General features: G+C 45.0%; 2 protein-coding genes across 2 annotated transcripts; one reads left to right on the top strand and one right to left on the bottom strand.

The window, feature by feature from the left end:
- Positions 1–351: 351 nt before the first annotated feature.
- On the top strand, positions 352–8766 carry LOC132406104 (proteinase-activated receptor 3-like). Its single transcript, XM_059991327.1, has 2 exons — positions 352–496; positions 6204–8766. Exons 1-2 carry the CDS (start codon positions 409–411, stop codon positions 7247–7249), a joined length of 1134 nt encoding a protein of 377 aa, XP_059847310.1. The 5' UTR covers positions 352–408; the 3' UTR covers positions 7250–8766.
- Positions 8767–18368: 9602 nt separating this feature from the next.
- Positions 18369–20958, bottom strand: uba52 (ubiquitin A-52 residue ribosomal protein fusion product 1). Its single transcript, XM_059991326.1, has 5 exons — positions 20830–20958; positions 20035–20142; positions 19437–19523; positions 19200–19302; positions 18369–18534 (listed from the first exon to the last, which is right to left on the bottom strand). Exons 2-5 carry the CDS (start codon positions 20135–20137, stop codon positions 18441–18443), a joined length of 387 nt encoding a protein of 128 aa, XP_059847309.1. The 5' UTR covers positions 20138–20142; positions 20830–20958; the 3' UTR covers positions 18369–18440.
- Positions 20959–20960: the final 2 nt, after the last annotated feature.

Here is a 20960-nt window from a genome sequence, read left to right as displayed (position 1 = left end):
AAGAACCGAGTGTCCGGTGGGGACCAAAGGTGAGTGGGCTGCCCCGGGGTGGACATGACAAGCCCCTTCCCCAGAGGTGCTGCCCCTCCCTGGACAGTCACTCACACTCCATGTGGAATATTGCCTGCCATTTCCGCAGCCAGGGTCAGGGCTTCTTACGTGTAGAATCTGAAGCAGGCCATTCAGATTATTCCCAACAGTTCTGTAAAACTGTGAAGTGCACAGATAGGTACAGTCGTCCATAGAGCTCTCCCCAGAAATAGAAATCTCAACGCTGGATCATGTGTTCATTAAGTGGGTTGAGCCTTTTCGTTGTGGTTTTCATGCAGCTGATGTCACGTACACGACTTCAGCATAAGAGTCTGCTGACATTGGACTGACTGTCCCCGCCGAGGAAGGGCTCCCAAGATGAAGCTGCTGACAGCGGTCCAGGCTCTTGTGTTGGTTACTCTGCTCGGCTGCGTTATAAACTGCTGTGCCACAGGAAAGGACGAAGGTAACAGATTCAGACACACTTTGATTTTACCGAGAGTCGTACTTTTCTTGCAAAGTTTCGTTCAGAAAGTGAACTGTTGGTAAACCTCCTCTTCTGCGGAATGGTCATTTTGATGGGTCCACACGTTACTAGTAGAGTATTCCACCTGTCGTGTGTAATGTGGGGAGATTTTCTCCTCTGAATTATTCTTTCCAGTGTGTTGAATGCGTGCCTGAAGTAGGTACAGAGTCCCGACTACTAAACCAGATGCCTCACAGCTCTGTCGAGCCTGGTTCAGAATCAGAATCAGGTTATTATCACCAACATGTGACATGAAACTTGGTAGCTTAGCAGCAGCAGTGCAATACATAAAATAGAAGAGAAAAAGATAAATAAAATTAAAATAATAATAATAAATAAACAGAACAATCAGTATGCGTATATTGAATAGATTTTAAAAATGTGCGAGGAAACAGAAATACTGTATATTAAACAAGTGAGGTAGTGTTCACAGGTTCAATGTCCATTTAGGAATCGAATGGCAGAGGGGAAGAAGCTGTTCCTGAATCGCTGAGTGTGTGCCTTCAGGCTTCTGTACCTCCTCCCTGATGGTAACAGTGAGAAAAGGGCATGCCCTGGGTGCTGGACGTCCTCAATAATGGACGCTGTCTTTCTGAGACACCGCTCCCTGAAGATGTCCTGGATACTTTGTAGGCTAGCACCTTCAATCCTGGGGTCAGGTTCTGAACGTGTGGAGTTTGTATGCTCTCCATATGATTATACGTTTTCCTCTATTGCTCCCGATTCCCCACAAACCTGCTAGTTGATAGATTAGTGCTCCTATTGCAGAGGGGAATGGTAGGGCTGTTGGGGAGCCGGATGGGAATGTGGGTGAGGATAATGTCATATCAGTATAAATGGGTGCCTGACGGTCGGCTCAGATTCAGCACACTGATGAGTCTCAGCTTGAGTATTCTTCCTCAAGTCCACCTAGGGTTCAAATTCAACAGGGATTCTGTCTGGAACAGAAAACCCCTATGCAGTTAATCTGAATTATTCCACCTGCAATCTCTCTTCTGTAGCATTCTTTCCACACCATTCTCATATTAAATTCAGATTAATCGGCTTACTTGGGGGAGTAAAATGCGCAAATCCCCACCTCACCTGAAGAATGAGAACAAGCCCGTTGAAGGATGTGTACCCTTTTATCACAGTTTCACAGAACGTTACCCATCAGCTGAATATATTCACCCAAGAGAACACACTTGTAAGAAAAGACAAATGAGATTGCCCGTCACTAAAGGGGAAAGCTGGTGAATGGTAAAACACAAAATCACAACTAGGCCAAGAGCCCATCTTATTGTTCAAGGGTCTGTTAACAGCGGGATCAGAGCTGTCCTTGAATCTGGTAGTACCTGCTTTCAGGCCATTGTATCTGCTGCCTGATGCACACAGAATGCTGGAGGAACTCAGCAGGTCAGGCAGCACCTATGGACATGAATGGACAGTCGACGTTTCGGGCCAAGACCCTTCAGGACTGAGCAGGAGGGGGGAAGGTGCCAGGGTAATGAGGTGGGGGGAGGGGAAAGAGGCTGGCCTGAAGGTGATGGGTGAAGCCAGGAGAGTGGGAAAGGTCAAGGGCTGGAGAAGATGGAATCTGATGAGAGCGGAGAGTGAGTCATATGAGAAAGAGAAGGAGGGGACCCAGGGAGAATTAAAAGGCAGGAGAGAGGAAGGGAAAGGTCAGAGTTGAGAAGGAAGATGGTGGGGGGAGAGTTTGTTTACTAGAAGGGGAAATCGACATTAATACCATCAGGTTGGAGGGTACCCAGGCGGAATATAAGGGTTTGCCCCTCCACCCCGGGGGTGACCTCGTTTTGGCAAAATTTTGTATCTTTTGTACATTTTGTATCTTCTACCCAGTGGGAAGAGATCACGAAGAATGTCATCTGAAGCTGTTCCCCCTTTCCCCACAGTTCTACCATACAGCGGACACTGATAATTCCACCCTGGCACCGAAGCGGGGAGAGGGGGGTTTACTAGAAACTGGACAAACACATTCAACTTTCTCTCTTCCTCTCACTCGTGTCTGTGTTTTTATGCCTCGATCCCTCCTCCCCAGCACCACTGTGCTGAGCGCGTTCTTTCCGAACCTGAGCAGTCCGTAAGATACCCCCAGCTCAGAATCACCCAACTCATTCCTGCTTGCCTTCACAAAGGTGAAAGGGAGGCTTCTGCAATGGCATCGCCCCTGGTCTGGAAGGACAACCCCACCCGGCAGTGAGCCGATGCTACGATTTGTTCAAGCTGAGATGTTACGCTGCCTGCAGAATGTACAGTTTGGTTTGTCGTACTGGCCTCGAGCTTTCAGCTGTTGTGGAGAATATAAGATTAGCTTTATTTGTCACTTCCACGACAAAACGTACAGTGAGACGTGTCACTTGCATCAGCCACATAGCTTGCCTGTCACTTACTAACCCTAACCCGTGTGGGGGGAAAGTGGGGACACGCGATCATGGGGAGAACATACAAACTCCTTACGGGCAGTGGCGGGAATTGAACCCCGATATTTTCGTTGCTGACACTGTAAAGTGCTGCACTAACCACTATGCTACCCTTCCTGCTTTACTTGCTTTCAGCTCCTGTGGGGAAGAGATAGAGGGTGTCGTTTGTCTAAAAGCATCAGATAGCCACTTCCTGATCTGCAGCATTGCCAGGGATTGAATGTGGCAGTGCTGCCCTTACCTTCTAGATGGAGGTATTCTGGGAGGTGCCATGGATGAAACCATGGCACATTACTGTAGATAGCGCACAGCACACTTGGCCATTTGGTAGTTGAGAGCATTAACATTTTCCCCCACCTCTCTCTTGTGCCTTCTGTAAGTTTGGCTGCAGCACACTCAGTCCCTACCACCGGGTCACTATTGTCAGGTCAAGTTTATTGTCATTTCGACCATACACTGCTGGTACAGTGCACAGCAAAAATGAAACAACATTCCTCCAGGACCCTGGTGCTACATGAAACAACACAAAACTACACTAGACTATGTGAGACAGCACAGGGCTACACTAGACTACGTAAAACCACATAAAAACTGCACTAGTCTACAGACCTGCACAGGACTACATAAAGTGCACTAAACAGTGCAGGGCAGTACAATAAACACCAAACAAGTCAATAGTCTCAGTAGAGGACAAATTACAATATAATAATAAATGATGTAGGATGTCAGTCTAGACTCTGAGTATTGGAGAGTCTGATGGCTTGGGGAAAGAAACTGTGGCACAGTCTGGTTGTGAGAGCCCGAATGTTTGATGATGTAATTCGAGCTGGGTATTGCTGCACAGTTGCGGGTCAGCCCATGGTAGATATTTCAAAGGGCAGCACTGATCCCAATAGCACATGACTGGTTACAATTCAGAACCTGCAAATGATTGTGAAGGAGGACATTGACCTGGAGCATTAACACCCTTTCACTTCCCCCAGAACACTGTGTAACCTGCGGAGCATTTAAGCACTTTCCATTTTTATGCCTGCTTTCTGTTGGCCAGCGACCTTTCCATATCGCTTCATTTGGTACGTCCTGTATTTGATAAAATGTCCGCTGCATTTATGTTTGTGGTCTGCTGCTGAAGTCCGTCAGCTTCAAAGTTTGACATGTTGTGTGGAAGAGCTCTTTCATCAACCACAGTTATAACGTGTGGTTTGAGTTACTGTCACTGTCCTGTCAGCTTGAACCAGTTCTCCCCCGGCCTCTCTCATTAACAAAGAATTTTCGCCCACAGAACTGCTGCTCCCTGAATGATTTTAGTATCTCACACCTTTCCCTGTAGGCTCAAAAGACTGGTATAGAAACATAGAAAACCTACAGCACAATACAGGCCCTTCGGCCCACAAAGTTGTGCTGAACACGTCCCTACCTCAGAAATTACTAGGCTTACCTATAGCCCTCTATTTTTCTAACCTCCATGTACCTATCTTAAAGTCTCTTAAAAGATCCTATCATATCCACCTCCACCACTGTTGCCGGCAGCCCATTCCATGTACTTACCACTCTCTGAGTAAAAAACTTACCCCTAACATCTCCTCTGTACCTACTCCCCAGCACCTTAAACCTGTGTCACCTTGTGACAACCATTTCAGCCCTGGGAAAGAGCCTCTGTCTATCCACATGATCAATGCCCCTCATCATCTTATACTCCTCTATCAGGTCACCTCTCATCCTCCGTCGCTCCAAGGAGAAAAGGCTGAGTTCACTCAACCTGTTTTCATAAGGCATGCTCCCCAATCCAGGCAACATCCTTGTAAATCTCCTCTGCACCCTTTCTATAGTTTCCACATCTTTCCTGTAGTGAGGCGACCAGAACTGAGCACAGTACTCCGTGGGGTCTGACCAGGGTCCTATATAGCTTCAACATTACCTCTCGGCTCCTAAATTCAATTCCACGATTGATGAAGGCCAATACACCATATGCCTTCTTAACCACAGAGTCAACCTGTGCAGCTGCTTTGAGCGTCCTATGGACTCGAACCCCAAGATCCCTCTGATCCTCCACACTGCCAAGAGTCTTACCATTAGTACTACATTCTGCCATCATATTCGACCTACCAAAATGAACCGCTTCACACTGATGTGGGTTGAACGCCATCGGCCACTTCCGCTTGGAAATTCCAGATCATCAGCAGTTTCTGAGATACTCAAATCATAAACAAGGGAAAATCTGCAGATGCTGGAAGTCCTGCCCAAGGGTTTCAGCCCGAAACGTCGACTGTACTTTTTTCTATTGATGCTGCCTGGCCTGCTGAGTTCCTCCAGCATTTTGTGTGTGTTGATCAGACCATCCCACCTGGCACCAACAATCACTGCACGGTCAAAGTCACTTAGATCGCACCTCTCCCCCATTCTGATCCTCGGTCTGAACAACAGCCGAATGTCTGCATGCTTTAGTGCATTGCGTTACTGCCACGTGATTGGCTGATTGGATAATTACATTAGCGAGCAGGTGTGCAGGCGTAAAGCGGCCACTGAGTGTACATTCATATCTTTAGCGCTAAAGGTGTGGTATGCGGAACAGATTGCAGGCAAGCTGGATGTAGTAAGCAAATTCACTGAGTTTGAACAAGTAACTAGATGATTGCTTACTAATAAATAAAATTCAGGGCTACCAAAAGACTTTAAAGGTAGTGGGTGCCATGGTAAGATGGCAGTTACAGCCCAGGGCATTCCAGAGTTTGGGATTCAGTTCCATTCCCGGCTCTGTAAGGAGTTGGTATGTTCTCCCCATGAATCGTTTGGGTTTCCTCCGGGTGCCTTGGCTTCTTTCCACGGTGTAAAGACATACCAGTTAGCAGTTTAATTGGTCATTGTAAATTGTCCTGTGGTTAGGCTGGCTGGATTACTGGGCGGTGTGGTTTGTTAGGCCCAAAGGGGCTGTTCCGCACCGTATCTCTAAATAAATTTTTTAAATAAGTTGCGGTACTCGCATCTGAAGGCTGAACACTCTTTTGCTTAATACTGTGAGCGAGACCTTCTCCATGTCTGCTCCCAGCCTTCTCTAGGGACTGTCTGCTCTTACCGATTGTGCCACAGTGTCTGGGTGGAGAGCTGGGAAGTAGAAAGACTCCTCTGTCGGTATCAGCAGTGGGCTCAGTGGCTTGCATTTGTGTTGTAGATGTCTCTGATTGTGTACTCACGCCCTGTTCTGTGTTCTCTTGCTCCAATCACAGTGTGCAGAAAAAAGGAGGTTGGCAAAACCCGCAAATTCCTCATCGTCCAGGTTTTCAACCCAGCCACCAACAAAACCATCAACACCTTCAATGACTCGTCCATGCAGCACCTGAAGAGTAACGTAACCAGAGTGCTGATCCCGTACTTCTTCCTCGTGGTGTTCATTATCGGCCTCCCGGCTAACGGGCTTGCTTTGTGGGTCCTCATCGCCAGAATCAAGCAGCTGCCCAGCACTTTCTTACTCATCAACTTGGCCCTCGCCGACCTGTTGGTCCTCATCTCCCTCCCTTGGAGAATCGCCTACCACCTGCTGGGCAACAACTGGGTGTTTGGCGAGGCGTTCTGCCGCATCTCCACTGCTCTCCTCTATGGGAATATCTACAGCTCCATTCTGTTCCTGACCTGCATTGGCGCCGATCGCTACCTGGCCATTGTCCACCCCTTTGTCTCAAAAGCAATCCGGAGCAACACAGCCGTACACTGCGTTTGCGGAGGGGTCTGGCTGGTTCTCGTGCTAAGCATGGTGCCTCATTACATCACCAAACAGTCGTACTGGATCGACCCCCTCAACATCACCCTGTGTAATGACGCCTTCCCAATCGAGACGCAGGAGAAGTACCGCCCTTACTTAATCTGCCAGGTGCTCTTTGGGTTCATGCTTCCATGCTTGATTGTTGTCTTCTGTTACATATCGATCATTTCCACGCTGGCTATGAACGATATGAAGTACGGCCATGCAATTATGGCCACCCTGCTGGTCCTGCTGGTGTTCCTGGTGTGTCTGACTCCCTTTAACGTGACCTTGTTGGTGCAGATCTACACGCAGAGCAGCGACGTGTACTATTACACCATGATCTGCCTGGTGGCCAGCACCCTCAGTAACTGCATTGACCCGTTCATCTACTACTACATCTCCGAGGAGTTCAGGAACAAGTTGACGGGTCTGCTCACTGCCTACAGGACTGAGACTGGCTCAGGGAAGTCGGACCAGAGCTTACTCCAGAGCAGCAACCAGCCGCAGCCCAATCCTCCCCGGTCGGTGTAGTTCCTAGTGGATCAGCTGGTGAGCCCAGTCATTTGCCTCCGAGCCATCTGGAAACTGGCCAGGTTAATGGGACTTAGATAAAAAGCCTAATTCTGAGTGGATCTTAGCAAACGCTGGTAACGAGGAAGCGGGAAAGTTGCGGTGGGGCATCTTCCTTTCCACCCCGGTCCTAATGAGCTGTATTTTACCGTAACTTATCGTGTATCTAATGTGATCGGTGTAGCTTATGTGCAATGATACTTAGAGCATTAGTTTGCCAGGATAATCAAGGATTTCTAGACTTTACAGAGAAAAAAAACATCATCGTGAATTAAAGACTTGACTACATGTCTGAGTTCAATCATGTTCATTAGAAAAGACTATTCAGTTAAAACACAGCTGACTATATGGCTAACTATAAAACATAGGAGCTGAATTAGGCCATTCAGCCCATTGAGTCTGTTCCACGGTGGCTGATTTACTAACCCACTCAAGCCCATTCTTTTGCCTCCTCCTTGTAACCTTTGGCACCTTTACTAATCAACCTCCACTTAAAATATACCCAATGATTTAGCCTCCACGGCCATCTGTGGCAATGAATTTCCACAGATTCACCACCCTCCCCTCTGGCTAAAGGAATTCCCCCTCATCTCTGTTCTGAAGTGACATACCTCTATTCTGAGTCCGTGCCCTTTCCCTAGTTCAATCATTCAATCTCCTTTTTTAAAAAAACCTCCACGAATAATAACAGGTTACATGGTTTCCCACTGAACTGCAAGGTTGAGCAGACCGCTGTTACACCGCTCTCCTCTACTTATATATGAAAACCACTTGCCGGAAGCCAGTAGAAATCCAGGGTCCCCAAACCTGATGTGCTCACTCACTGGTCAGAATGTTACCAGAAAAGATATAAAAGCAGCAGATTGTACCAAGCTGCAGCAAAACAGAGCTTTGGTTGGATACCGCTGGAACAAATGGTTTCTGTTCTGGGGAGTGTGTGACATAGAGTGGCCCAAAAGGGGGGAATGCAGATTCAAGGGGAGTTACAACGATTAAGTTATGTTGACAGGCTTCATGGCCCACCTTTGTATTCCCTTGAGCTTGATGGATTAAAAGGAGACTTTTCCAAAATGTTTAAAATGCCAAAGAAATTCAGTCTGAGCTGGGGTCAAGATTGATTGGGGTTTTTGGGGTAAAGGGATTACAACCTAAGGTGGAAAAAAGTGTTGTAGATTCAGTTTATTAGCAGGACAAGTGCAAAGCTTCCTATACAGAAACATAGAAAATAGGTGCAGGAGTAGACCATTCGGCCCTTCGAGTCTGCACCGTCATTCAGTATGATCATGGCTGATCATCCAACTCAGAACCCTGTACCTGCTTTCTCTCCATACCCCTGATCCCTTTAACCACAAGGGCCATATCTAACTTCATCTTAAGTATAGCCAATGAACCGAATATGTGAAACACTGGTCAACAATTTACTGGGATTCAACAGCAATCCAAAACCAAGCCCACAACTGTGCCACTTACATTGTAAGTCGCCCCAGCTCCATCTTTCGAGGTCTGAAACTCTTGCGTGACGAGCCATTTGCAAACTGTTGAAACTGTAGTTGTGTTGTTCTTCCCTCTAGTTGCGAGTCACAGAATTACAACAATAAACAAAATTCATGTATCTAGCTACTGAGCTTAATTGCTTGATTTTGCAGATGAGAATAAAAAATTAAATGATTATATTACTTGCACACATTAATACATAAGGGACATTGCTGCATTGTTTAATAGCTGGTGTAAGTCAAAATGGTGAAATGTTTATTCATTCTCATGATAAACCTACTTGGAACTGCCTCCCAATGCTAGCGTATCGTTAAATAAGGAAATCAACTCTATTCAGTACTCCAGTTGTGGTCTCACTAACATTTTCCATGGTTATACCAGGACTGTCACCTCATCAATATGTATTGACTGAGAGGAAGGATGCAAATATACATGGCCAAACTGGCAAACAACACACCAAGAGAAGTTGTAGAGGAGGATGCAGAACAGGTAGTGTTTCAAAGGTTCACTTTAGTGCCAGTATGCACGTACAATACAACTCCGATATTCATCTTCTCCAGATAGCCATCAAATACAGAAAGATCATGGAGGTTGTTGAAAGAAAAGATATTAACCCCCTCCCTCCAGCACAAAAAAAGAAACAAAACTTGTAAACCCCAAAATCCCTCACACTCTCCCCCCACAGAAAAAAAGCGACAATAGCAGCAAATCCCCAACCCCTCCGCCCGTTTTATAAGGCAAGAAGCAGGACAATTGTGTATAACGTGGGGAAAAAATGAAGTTGTTCTCTTTAGAGGGAATAATAAACATTAAATGGAGAAAGCTGCACCATAAAGGGACTTGGGGGTTCTGATGCATTGAACACAGAAAACTAGCACACAAGAACATGAAATTCTGCAGATGCTGGAAATCCAAAGCAACACAGAAAGAATGCTGGAGGAACTCAGCAGGCCAGGCAGCATCTGCGGCAATGAATAAAAGTCGACATTTCGGGGCGAGCTCCTTCTTCAGGACTAGCACACGGTGCAGCAGATAGTAGGGAAGATAAATGGAACGTTGGTCCTGACTTTAAGAAGGTTGGAGCATTAACAGAGAGAGGTCCTATTGAATGAGAAAGAGTATTGCAGCAGTTTTTGTCACTGAGGGCAGGGTATCACCTCATTGGAGGCACCTCAGACAAGATTCACCGAGATGATCCTGGTCAGAACAGATTGCTCGTCAAGGAAGTGCTAGACTGGTTATGTACTCTACTCTTGGCAGTTCAAAAGGATGAAGAGCAAATTAATTTGAACCACGATCCTTCGGGGAAGTACTGAGACGATTAGTATCATAAAAGAGGAGTTCCTTTTTAAGAGAAGAGATAATTATTTTCCCTTGAAGGGTTAGGAACACTTGGAAAGGTTTACCACAGGGCAGTTTTATTACTTTATGGTTATGATTTATACTATGTACAGGGAAATCCAGATCCCTCTAACAGTATCTAATTCTGCTCAACTGCAACAAGATGTGGCCCAGCAACAGTAATACACTGGGTCTTCCCTACCACCACTACTGTGGGTAGCAAGACCCCAACTTTACTGTCCACCACCACTTCCCAACTAACCGGGCAATGCTTAAGTAATTTTGCAAGGAGGAATGGGCAAACCTTGCTCCATCACATTGTGCAAAGCTAATAGAGACTCTTCCAAAGCACCTAATAGCCACGAGAGGTGGTTCAAGTACTGAGCAAAGTCAAACTGCTGACATTTGTTTTTGAATTATTAATTTATGCTTTTAATTTTCCATTTAATGGGCTTTACTGTGAAAACTTGAGCATGTGATTCTCCCAGCAGAACTTCATACCCAGTCAGAAATCTGAGAACTTATCATTATCTTTTTCTTAGCACAGAAATGTCAGTTAATATTTTAAGGATAAGAGAAAATGCATTCATACAGATCGTAAATGAAATGTAAGAACAAAATAGACCAAGATGATTCAGCAAAGGAAAAACAAAATGATGTAACAAGACAGGTAGAAGGAGATTTGAATTTTCTGTTAGGGAACACACTATGAATAAATTGTTGTACAAGAGAAAAAAAAATTCTCAACTAAATTGATCAAAATCCCTGATTGTAATACTAACTTTTGTGAACAAAGGGTTGGGGCTGAATACTTTTTCAAAGCACTGTAGCTTCTGAGATAGATTCACTGTCCACTGGTGTGTAGATGAGACCCTGGGGAAGCAGCAATGAAAATAAACTAGGTTCAACACAGGATTGGTGGCAAGGGAAGATAAACAGCAATCGATTTCCAGCGAGGATGAAGGTGGCAATGCTCCCCTTTGTTTTTCTGGGCAATATTAGTCTCTGGGTGAGAAGTGCTGTCAGGAGTACCCTAGGCAATTAATTTTGTAAAACACACATCAAAGGATGACAAATACAAATCAGGTTGGCACACTTTGACCAGACGGTGCTGCAGCCAACCAGACAGAGCACCAGATTAAAACTGACTTGAACCTTGAAAAGTTCAAAGGGATGCCAAGAGGCAAGACACAGCAGAGGACACCCAGCCCTCAGAAGCATGAAGCAGATTTTCCTGTGTTACGAAGGATGAACAAGTCTGATGGGCATAAGGGTGCAGAGTCGCCCATGCCCCTCCCCCTTTTGGAGAATCGCAAATCGCTACTATTTTGATGCTGTTATCAAGGAAGTAAGAGAGACAAAGGAAATCTGCCAGGGCAGTTGTTATTGATAACAGCTCATGAAAGAGAATGAGAGAGAGAGACACAGCTAAGATGGAACGTCTCCTACTAACAAAAGCCATTGATTTACTGCTATTGTCTTGTGGAGAAGGGTTGTTTACTTGGTACTGTTCTATTCATTGAAACCCCTCAGGGGGCAACCAGGGTGGGCTGGTTTGATGAGTTACATCATCCCAACCTGATTGACACCTGTGACCCCGTGAGTGGGGATAAAAGTGAGGTCTGGGGTAACAGCCCTCAGACACACCAGGAGAAACGCTAGTGAGCATCAGAACCCTCACGAGACAGAGTGGGAGATCAGAGACCGAACGAAGGGTCGGTAACTTTTAACTCACAGTGTTTTGTAGCGAGACCGGTGGGGGCTTGTGTGTGTGTCCACCCTTGCCTGGGTGACGAGTCCACCACGGAAGAACGGTCTAGCTAAAGGACGGAGGGGTCATACGTGAATGGCCACAACAACAACGCATCGACAGATCAAAATCGTAAAGGTTGGCAAGATAATAGCTGTTACTGTTCACACGTTTTCTCTCTCTCTCTCCAACAATTGAAACACGACAAACAACTACCACAACCTGCATGAACTGAACTGAACTTTATATTTCCATCTGACAATTCATTATCCCCTAGACAACGATAGAGCTTGTTTCATTGGTGATTATTATTATACCCACACTTTTAGGTTTAGTATTGCTAACGTATATTCTCTGTATATTCGCATTGATATTATTTTGTATATTTTTGCTAATAATTATTATTGAAAATAGTATCACCAGACTCCAATGGACACTTCTATCTTTGCTGGTAAGACACCCAGTTACGGGGTACGTAACATATTGGGGCCTCGTCTCGAGATTTGATACCAAATTGGAGGGCCAGTGAATCGGGCTATAAGACCAGACTGTGATCTGGTTGTGTGGGTAAACAGACAGGAAACCAGCAAAGATGGATGTAGACGAATTTACACAAAACCCGACTTTGAAGGTGCTAGAGCAGGGGTGGGCAAACTTTTTGACTTGTGGGCCACAAAGGGTTCTAAAATTTGACAGGGGGGCCGGACCAGGAGCAGATGGACGGAGTGTTTTGGTAATACACCTCATAAGAGAAAATAAAATATCATGGGATAAGTAGAAAACATTTGCTTTAATTTCAATTGAAAATGAACAAATGCATTACAACAAAATATCTGTCTTTGAAGTCCCATGGTATTTAGCTATTTATTGAAATGACTTTTAAAACACTGAAAATTAAATGAATAAAATACAGCTTTTTTTAATAGTAAGTTATTATTTTAAAGCACTGAAAATTCTGTTATCCTTCAAGATATTATCATCATCATTCTCCTCCTGACTGTCTTTATTTCAAAAACGGTAGGAGATGCAGGTCTACTTGTCCTGCTCCTTCTTATTCAATTGTCCCATGCCAAAACTCAACAACGATCAGCACAAAGACAGAACAGTGACAGCGCACCAGTATGCGGAGCGCGTTACTTGATCTGAAGCGCATTTTTTATTTTGAGAACGTACGTGCACCTGCGCACTACTCATGTCCATCACTTAACAGAAATGACATGTAACATGTAAGGTTTATTGAGAAAAATATTTTCAAATGCATTTTTTACATAACACAACAAAGAAACTTATTTTTAATTTCAGTGGGAACAGTGTTGTTGGTCTCCCTTTTTAGCCAGCGCATCAAAGTCTGGATTTAGTTTTGTTGTGGCTATTCTCAGGATGGATCTGAGGTGTTGGTCAGTTAACTTGGATCTGTGGCTGGCTTTGTTGATGTTCATGACGCCTGTTCACACAAATAGGTCGAGCCGAACAAAGAGTAAAGCGCAAATGTGTAGTAATACACTGCACCTCAACAAAGGTCAATGTGTAGCGGTGTGCTACATGCAGCGCTAAAATTACGACACGGAGTCGGTAACTGCAGTCGAAGAAAAAAACTTTATTCGAAATCCCCAGCTTCACTTTTAAGCCTCCCTCAACCTGCCACCCGTGGCGCAGAGGCTACAAAGCTCTGTGCTCGCAAATCCCCGCAGGCTATCTCCCTTAGCCGGAACGCTGGCTAATTGTGAGCCAGTTCGGATGTGCCAGGAAATGGGTCGCCACAAATGTATATAGAGTGCGTCATCTATTGGGAAAACGCCAGAATTGCAGGGGGAAAAACGTTAACAAGGTTTATTAATATAATTTCATCAAGTTCTGCGGGCCGGATTAAAAAACTTAAAAAAGCATATGGCCCGCGGGCCGTAGTTTGCCCATGCCTGCACTAGAGGATGCCACAAAGACGGACTTGGTAAATATTGCAAAAGGATTAAATCTCACAGAGGTGAAGTCGTCAATGAAAAAGTGGAAGATGCGGAGGGCCATAACTCAGTATTATATTCAGAAGGATGTGTTTTTGGCCGAGGTATTGGAACATATCCCTGAAAAGGTACCAGCTATTGGGACGGCTCAGGTAGAGTTGGAAAAATTGAGGCTGGAAGCAGAACAGAAGAAAAGGGAGTATGAGCTCCAGCTAAAGGAGTTAGAGGTGAAAAGGGAGAAGGAAAGAGCTGAAAAACAGAGGGAGTATGAGGAGAAGGAGAAACAGAGGCAGCACGAGCTGGAAATGGAGAAGTTAAAGCAAGAGAGAAGAGTCCCGGGGCAGACCGAGAGGAAGGAGAGAGCAGGGAGTTTAGGTTAGTACCTCCGTTCGAGGAGATGGATGTTGATAGTTATTTCTTGCATTTTGAAAAGGTGGCCGTGAATCAGAAGTGGCCCAGATATCAGTGGGTGGCATTGTTACAAAGTGTGTTAAAAGGGAAGGCACAATGGGCATATGCGGCATTGTCCGAGGAGTCTGAGAATTATGAGGAAGTAAAACAGGCTATCCTTTGGGCCTACGAGTTGGTACCTGAGGCATATAGACAGAAGTTAGGGATTGAAAGAAAGTGTGGAAACAAGACGTATGCAGAGTTTGCCTATGAGAAGGGTGTGCTCTTGGATCGCTGCTGTGTAGCAGAAAAGGTGGAGGATGATTTCTGGCGTTTCAGAGAGTTAATTCCAATTGAGGAATTTAAAGGTTGTGTTTCGGATGATATCCGGATGTATTTGAACGAGAAGCCGAATAAGTCTATATCAGAATTTGCCAGGTTCGCAGATGAATATGCCCTAATCCACAAGACAAAGTTTTCCTTGAATAAGAGTTACCACAAAGACCGTAGGGACGGTAGAGAAAGCCCACCGGCTGAAGTAGAAAACAAGCCGGGAGCTAGTGGTAAAGGCAAAGAGGAAGAAAGGCAGGCTGGCAAGAGGGTTCCTGGCTTGACCTGTTTTAATTGTGGAAAGGTTGGTCATATTGCATCTAAGTGCTTTGCTCCGAGGAAGGAGACAGGAAAAGGGAAAGCAGCAGTCCCTACAGGGTGTATTGTGTCGATCAGTAAATCGACGAGAAAGGCCAAGGTAGATAAAATACAAGAGGGGCATGAGAAATTTATTTCAGAAGGGACCGTGTCTGTGAAAGAGGGAGAAACACCAGTTCCACTGTGGATCTGGAGAGATACTGGAGCTGAGCAGTCATTGATTCTCAGTAAGGTACTAGATTTTGGTCCTGAGACTGGAGAGGTAGTTTTGAGAGGCATAGGAAAAGGGACAGAAGCTGTACCTTTGCATGGGATCATTATAAATTGTGACCTGGTATCTGGACCAGTTGAAATAGGTACAGTCAGAATTACTGAGAGACAGCGTGGACGTCCTTCTTGGTAATGATTTAGAAGGGGGTGAGGTGTGTTCAGCCGTGAAGCTGACGAGCAAGCCTGCAAGTGTTGAGGACCCACCCCTAGGTTCCAAGATCTATCCCGCATGCGCGATCACTCGCAGCCTGTCGAGAAAGGCAGCTGAGAAAGAGACTAGTTTAAAGCAGTCCAGTGTTGATTTGGCTGAGACGTTTTTACCGACCCTGTACCAAGGGGGGTTAGGGGATGGTAAAGCGGAGAATAGGGAGGTGAAAGAGAGTAAAGGAGAGGAGATAGACCTACCCTTAGCCAAGAGGGAATTTATAGAGGCACAGAGTAAAGATGAGAAACAGATAAGGCAGTTAGAAGGTCCAGGGTTCGACATGGATGATCTGTCTGGCTTGACAGAACTGTTTGAAGAAGTTGAAACATTGAAATGTGTTCCCAATAATGATATAAGGGCAGTCCTAGATGAAAAGGATGCCGTTACCTTGAAGGGGTCTGCTGGGTTAGCAGATGAAATTGTTTTAACCCGCAGGGTTGAGTTTACTCCGGATGGGAGTTGCCCAGAGAGTAACTGGGAGGATCAGGGGAACTTAGAATTTGAAAAAGGGACTGGTATAGAAAGCCTGGAAGAGGTAGATGTCCCATCTGAGTGTGTTCAAGATGTGGATGCACATGGTACTGAACTTAGTAATGAAACTCAGGGAAAGTCTGAGGTATGATTTAGTTGAAAAGGAATGCAGTCCTTTTGGGTCAGATGGACTTGGTTCAGTAAAGAAAGTGTTAGCCTTGGTACCAGTGGGAAGTGAGAATTCTCAGTTGTTTGTGTTAGGTGTTTTAAGAGTTAGTGAGGAGATGGGAGCTGGTGATGTGAATTTTATTATTGAAGGAGAAGGAAAAATGTTGAATTTCCCCTGGGGATGAATAAAGTATCTATCTATCTATCTATCTAAGGGAAAAGTGTAGTTCCTAAATTGAATAAAGAAAATTTAAAGTCTGGATTGGTTTCAGAAGTGGTAACCAGGCTGAAGGAACAATGGCTTGTTAACAAGGTGTCTGTGAATCAATTACTGTTTGTTTTGGAATTTAAAGGTAAACAGCTTGCAGATGTTAAACTGAATAGAATGAAGGGTCCTGAAGATAAAACTAATGACTTGCTTAAAAATAAAGAATTGTGTGGAAGTTCAGAAGATGGGCTAAGTTTGGAAAACATTGTTGTTAAAATAACTCCTATGAGAGGAGTATGCGAAAGCCTATTCCACACTGGTGAGCAAGCTAACCACGTGAGAGTTAAGTGGAAAAGAGGCAAAAGTTGACAAAATGCCACTTTAAATAACAGGATCTGGTTTTGAGGGATTTCGACAAAGCATTTAAATAATAAAGACCATGGAAGATTGACTGTTGAGTTTAAAAGTAAAATAAAGATTAGCATTTGCATAAACTTTTGTAATGTACTACAGAATAATCACATGTATTGGTTCACATTTTGTGATATACACTTAAGCTAAGATCACAACTCTTTAGTTTTGTTTTGCTGAAAAGGAATAAAAATAGGTGATTAAATTGGAGTCTGATGCTACAGGAATTTATTAAGATACAACATATTAAAGGAAGCGATAATGTACTCACTGACTGCAAATCTAGATGCTAAGTTGAATGTATATCTGTATTGCTCTGTAGTTAAAAACTCTTTTGTATTGTGTTAGATTCCGTAATTCTGCAAGACTCTGTATTAGTTAATTTTCCCCTTTGGTGAAAATTCTTATAAGGATGGGGGTGTTACGAAGGACGAACAAGTCTGATGGGCAGAAAGGTGCAGAGTCGCCCATGCCCCCTCCCCCTTTTGGAGAATCGCAAATCACTACTATTTCGATGCTGATATCAAGTAAGAGACAAAGGAAATCTGCCAGGGCAGTTGTTATTGATAACAGCTCATGAAACAGAATGAGAGAGAGACACACAGCTAAGATGGAACATCTACTGACAAAAGCCATTGATTTACTGCTATTGTCTTGTGGAGGAGGATTGTTTACTTGGTACTGTTCTATTCATTGAAACCCCTCAGGGGGCAACCAGAGTGGGCTGGTTTGATGGGTTACATCATCCCACCCTGATTGACACCCGAGACCCTGAGTGGGGATAAAAGTGAGGTCTGGGGTAACAGCCCTCAGACGCACCAAGAGAAACACTAGTGAGCATCAGAACCCTCACAGACAGGGTGGGAGATCAGAGACCGAACGAAGAGTCGGTAACTTTTAACTCCGTGTGTTGTAGCAAGACCGGTGGGGCTTGAGTGTGTGTCCACCCTTGCCTGGGTGACGAGTCCACCACAGAACAGTCTAGCTAAAGGACGGAGGGGTCATATGTGAATGGCCACGACGACGACGACGCATCGATGGATCAAGGTCGTAAAGGAAGGTTGGCAAGATAATAGCTGTTACTGTTCACGTTTTCTCTCTCACTCTCTCCAACAATTGAACACAGCGACAAACTACCGCAACCTGCTTGAACTGAACTTTATATTTCCATCTGACAATTCATTATCCCCTAGACAACGATAAGAGCTTGTTTCATTAGTGATTATTATTATACCCGCACTTTTAGGTTTAGTATTGCTAACGTATATTCTCTGTGTATTCACATTGATATTATTTTGTATATTTTTGCTAATAAATATTGTTGAAAATAGTACTACCAGACTCCAATGGACACTTCTATCTTTGCTGGTAAGACACCCAGTTACGGGGTACGTAACAGTGGGAAAAGGGAATATGGCTGCATTTTAAGTCACATGCTACAGCCTTCATTCGAGGGATGGATTTTTCTTGGATATACAATCCACATCAATGTGGCAGGATTAGAGGTTTGAGATTTGCTTGCTATTTGTAGCTCTATGGTAGTTTCACCAGAAGTGCAGCTAATGTTTAATGTGTCTATGGTGCTACTTTAAACATGCCTTTTTGATCTGGCTTGCCAGCAAGGGTTGTCCACAGCAACTTGATGTCAAGTTGGGCTGCAGGGTCTATTGTGCATCCATCTCGTTTAGTTCCTCATCAACATTTCAGAAACCGGCAAAAAATAAACAGAATTGACAATTAATAGATTCACAATAAGCAACTCAAGATGACAATGCAACTAACTTTTATTGGAAACTTAGCACAAATGCAAGTCTAACGTGGGCAACAGGACATGATGTTTACTTCAGCTTCTTCTTGGGACGCAGATTATTTGTGTGGCCACACTTGGTTTTGCGACAGTTGGATGCACGAGGATGCAGGCGAGCATAGCACCTGTGGAAAAAAGACAAACACTCAACACCCGTAGTGAAAGTGGAGTCCCCACCAGCCAGCCCACTAAGAAATCAGACTAAACACACGGGAATAGTGAACATCAGAATTCACCCACTCAGAGGTACTGTCAGCTGTAGAGGCCAGATAAAGAATGATCCTAAGTGACTATACTAATTGATCAACAGTATAGCCAAGGTCATTAAAGATAGATCAGAGTAAACCGTAATGAAAATTTAGGAACTGTAGTACAGCCAAGAGAAAAGTCCAAAATGTCAGGGCAGGAAATCAATGTTTCTCTCAATACCAAATTCACAGGCTGGCAGAATCTGTCACTTAAGAAAATCTCTTAAGAATAAAGCTCAGTTCAAGGCACTGTGACAGAAGCAGATTCAACATAAACTGAGCGTTTCAAGAAAAAAGCCACATTTGTTCTATTAAAAATTAGAATGAGGATAATTTCCTTGCAGAGCAAGGCAAAAGTAATCAAGCCTGGTGAGGGGCATTGAAATCTAAAACAAGAGTGTAAATGGAAAAAAAAATCAGGCTAGCCATGGCCTTACTGAACAGAACTGAATAAACTGTTCCCTATTGAACGTGCATGAACAGACCTTCCCTGCCGATAGCAGGGGCTCACACACAACCCATAACTGACTTCTGACACTTACTTGCGACAGATCATCTTGTCACAGTTGTATTTCTGAGCAAGGACTCGCAGAGAGGGGTCCAGGGCCCCACCTCTCAGACGCAGCACCAGATGCAGAGTGGACTCTGGAAGTCAAAACACAGGCAGGTCAGGTTCAACTGTAAACAAAACAATCTGCAGTCACACCCACGATACCCCCCCAGCCATTAAACCAGAGCAAAATGAGTAAGCACTTCAACTGGATCCCCAGAGAACCCACCTTTCTGGATGTTGTAGTCGGAGAGGGTACGGCCATCCTCTAGCTGCTTTCCAGCAAAGATCAAACGCTGCTGGTCAGGAGGAATCCCTGCAACACAAGATGGGGTTAGCAAGAGTTGTCCAATACACTTACCCTTCCAACAGCCTGCCTACAGACCCTACCTTTCCACTTCAATATAAACCTACAGTTTTCTCTAATGTCACTTCCAGCTCTGCATAGCCAGTTACCACTGTTTCACCAAGCACTCAAGCCAAATGGTTGAAGCACATGCAGTCTGGTTTCCAGCAGCATGGCTGCCAAAGATGACAGTTGGTGGGTTAATTAGCCAATGAGTTACTCCTAGCATGTGGACAATGGGTAGAATCTGACAAGATTGTGGGGAGAATTAAAAATGTGATTGTTGTGCTGTTGATTCATCAAATGGGCCAATTTTCCTACTGTATCGATATGTACCTACACCGGTGATCTTACTGTTGATTAAGGCCACTCTGCCCATAATGACAGCCACATTTTTCAAGTGTAGCTTGGCTATTTCTCACAGAAGGCAGAGACACCTTTTTCAACTGGCCCCTCCAACACAACTATTTGCATTCCTCACCCTCCTTGTCCTGGATTTTGGCTTTCACATTTTCAATGGTGTCACTTGGTTCAACCTCAAGGGTGATGGTTTTCCCCGTCAGAGTTTTCACAAAAATCTGCATCTTGACTGAAAATAAAAGAAAGTGAATTGACACTCAAATTTCACACGACAACACACAGACATATCCAAGCCCGAGGATGCCACTCCAAGCTAAGTCCCTCCAATGCAAGAGGAACCATACCCACAAAATCTCATCTATTCATGAGGCACAGTCAAGCACCGACAATTACAATCTACCTTCGTTAAAGTCCTCCTTTTCTACGGTGCCCCACTCACGATGTGCCACGCTGCCCAGTAGGGAAGGCACCTGCACCCCGAAACATTCTCCGAGAATCCGAATAGCAACGCTTCAGTCCCGCAAACCGTGCCCGAACTTCCCAAAATAGGCATCATGTCCACGCCTAAAACGCGTCCCCTCGTCCTGTAAAGGCCCGATCCTGGGCCTCCTCCCTCTCCCACCTTCCCTCATCCTCCCCGGCCCTGATTCTCATTTCCCTCCCCTTCAAGTGCCCGAGGGAAGTCTTCTCCTTCCCTCGCGGCCGAGTACGAAGTCCGGGCCGGCATTTCCTATTCCCCCAGGCCCCAGGCCTCTCCCTGCCCCCCAACAGGCCCACAGCGAGACCGAGGCCCGGATATTCGCCATCCTTCCCTTCCCTTCCCCTACTTTCCTGCTCCCTCGCTCCGCCCCAGCCGCACAATCCCAGGACCCGTCGCCCTCCCGGTCCCTTCCCTTCCCCGACCCGCTTCACCCACCCGCCCCACAGCAGCTCCAACACTGAAAGGGAGAAGACGCACACCGTAGACGGAAATTGCTTCGGCGCACGTGGTATTATTGCGTCATTTCCTCTGAAATAAGGACGTCCCGTGGAGGTTGCCATCTTTGA

Source organism: Hypanus sabinus, chromosome 16 (assembly GCF_030144855.1).
Source record: "Hypanus sabinus isolate sHypSab1 chromosome 16, sHypSab1.hap1, whole genome shotgun sequence".
NCBI lineage: Eukaryota > Metazoa > Chordata > Chondrichthyes > Myliobatiformes > Dasyatidae > Hypanus > Hypanus sabinus.
Note: the sequence above shows the minus strand (reverse complement) of the source record. Positions and strands in the feature narration are given on the sequence as shown.

What these genes read in the sequence shown, in the direction of transcription:
- LOC132406104 (XM_059991327.1), top strand. Translation starts at nt 409, where the DNA reads ATGAAGCTGCTGACAGCGGTCCAGGCTCTTGTGTTGGTTACTCTGCTC. An exon ending in TGCCACAGGAAAGGACGAAG is followed by an intron (nt 497 to 6,203) that starts GTAACAGATTCA and finishes CTCCAATCACAG; the next exon opens with TGTGCAGAAAAAAGGAGGTT.
- uba52 (XM_059991326.1), bottom strand. Translation starts at nt 20,137, where the DNA reads ATGCAGATTTTTGTGAAAACTCTGACGGGGAAAACCATCACCCTTGAG. An exon ending in CAAAATCCAGGACAAGGAGG is followed by an intron (nt 19,524 to 20,034) that starts GTGAGGAATGCA and finishes CTTGTGTTGCAG; the next exon opens with GGATTCCTCCTGACCAGCAG. An exon ending in CGACTACAACATCCAGAAAG is followed by an intron (nt 19,303 to 19,436) that starts GTGGGTTCTCTG and finishes TTTGACTTCCAG; the next exon opens with AGTCCACTCTGCATCTGGTG.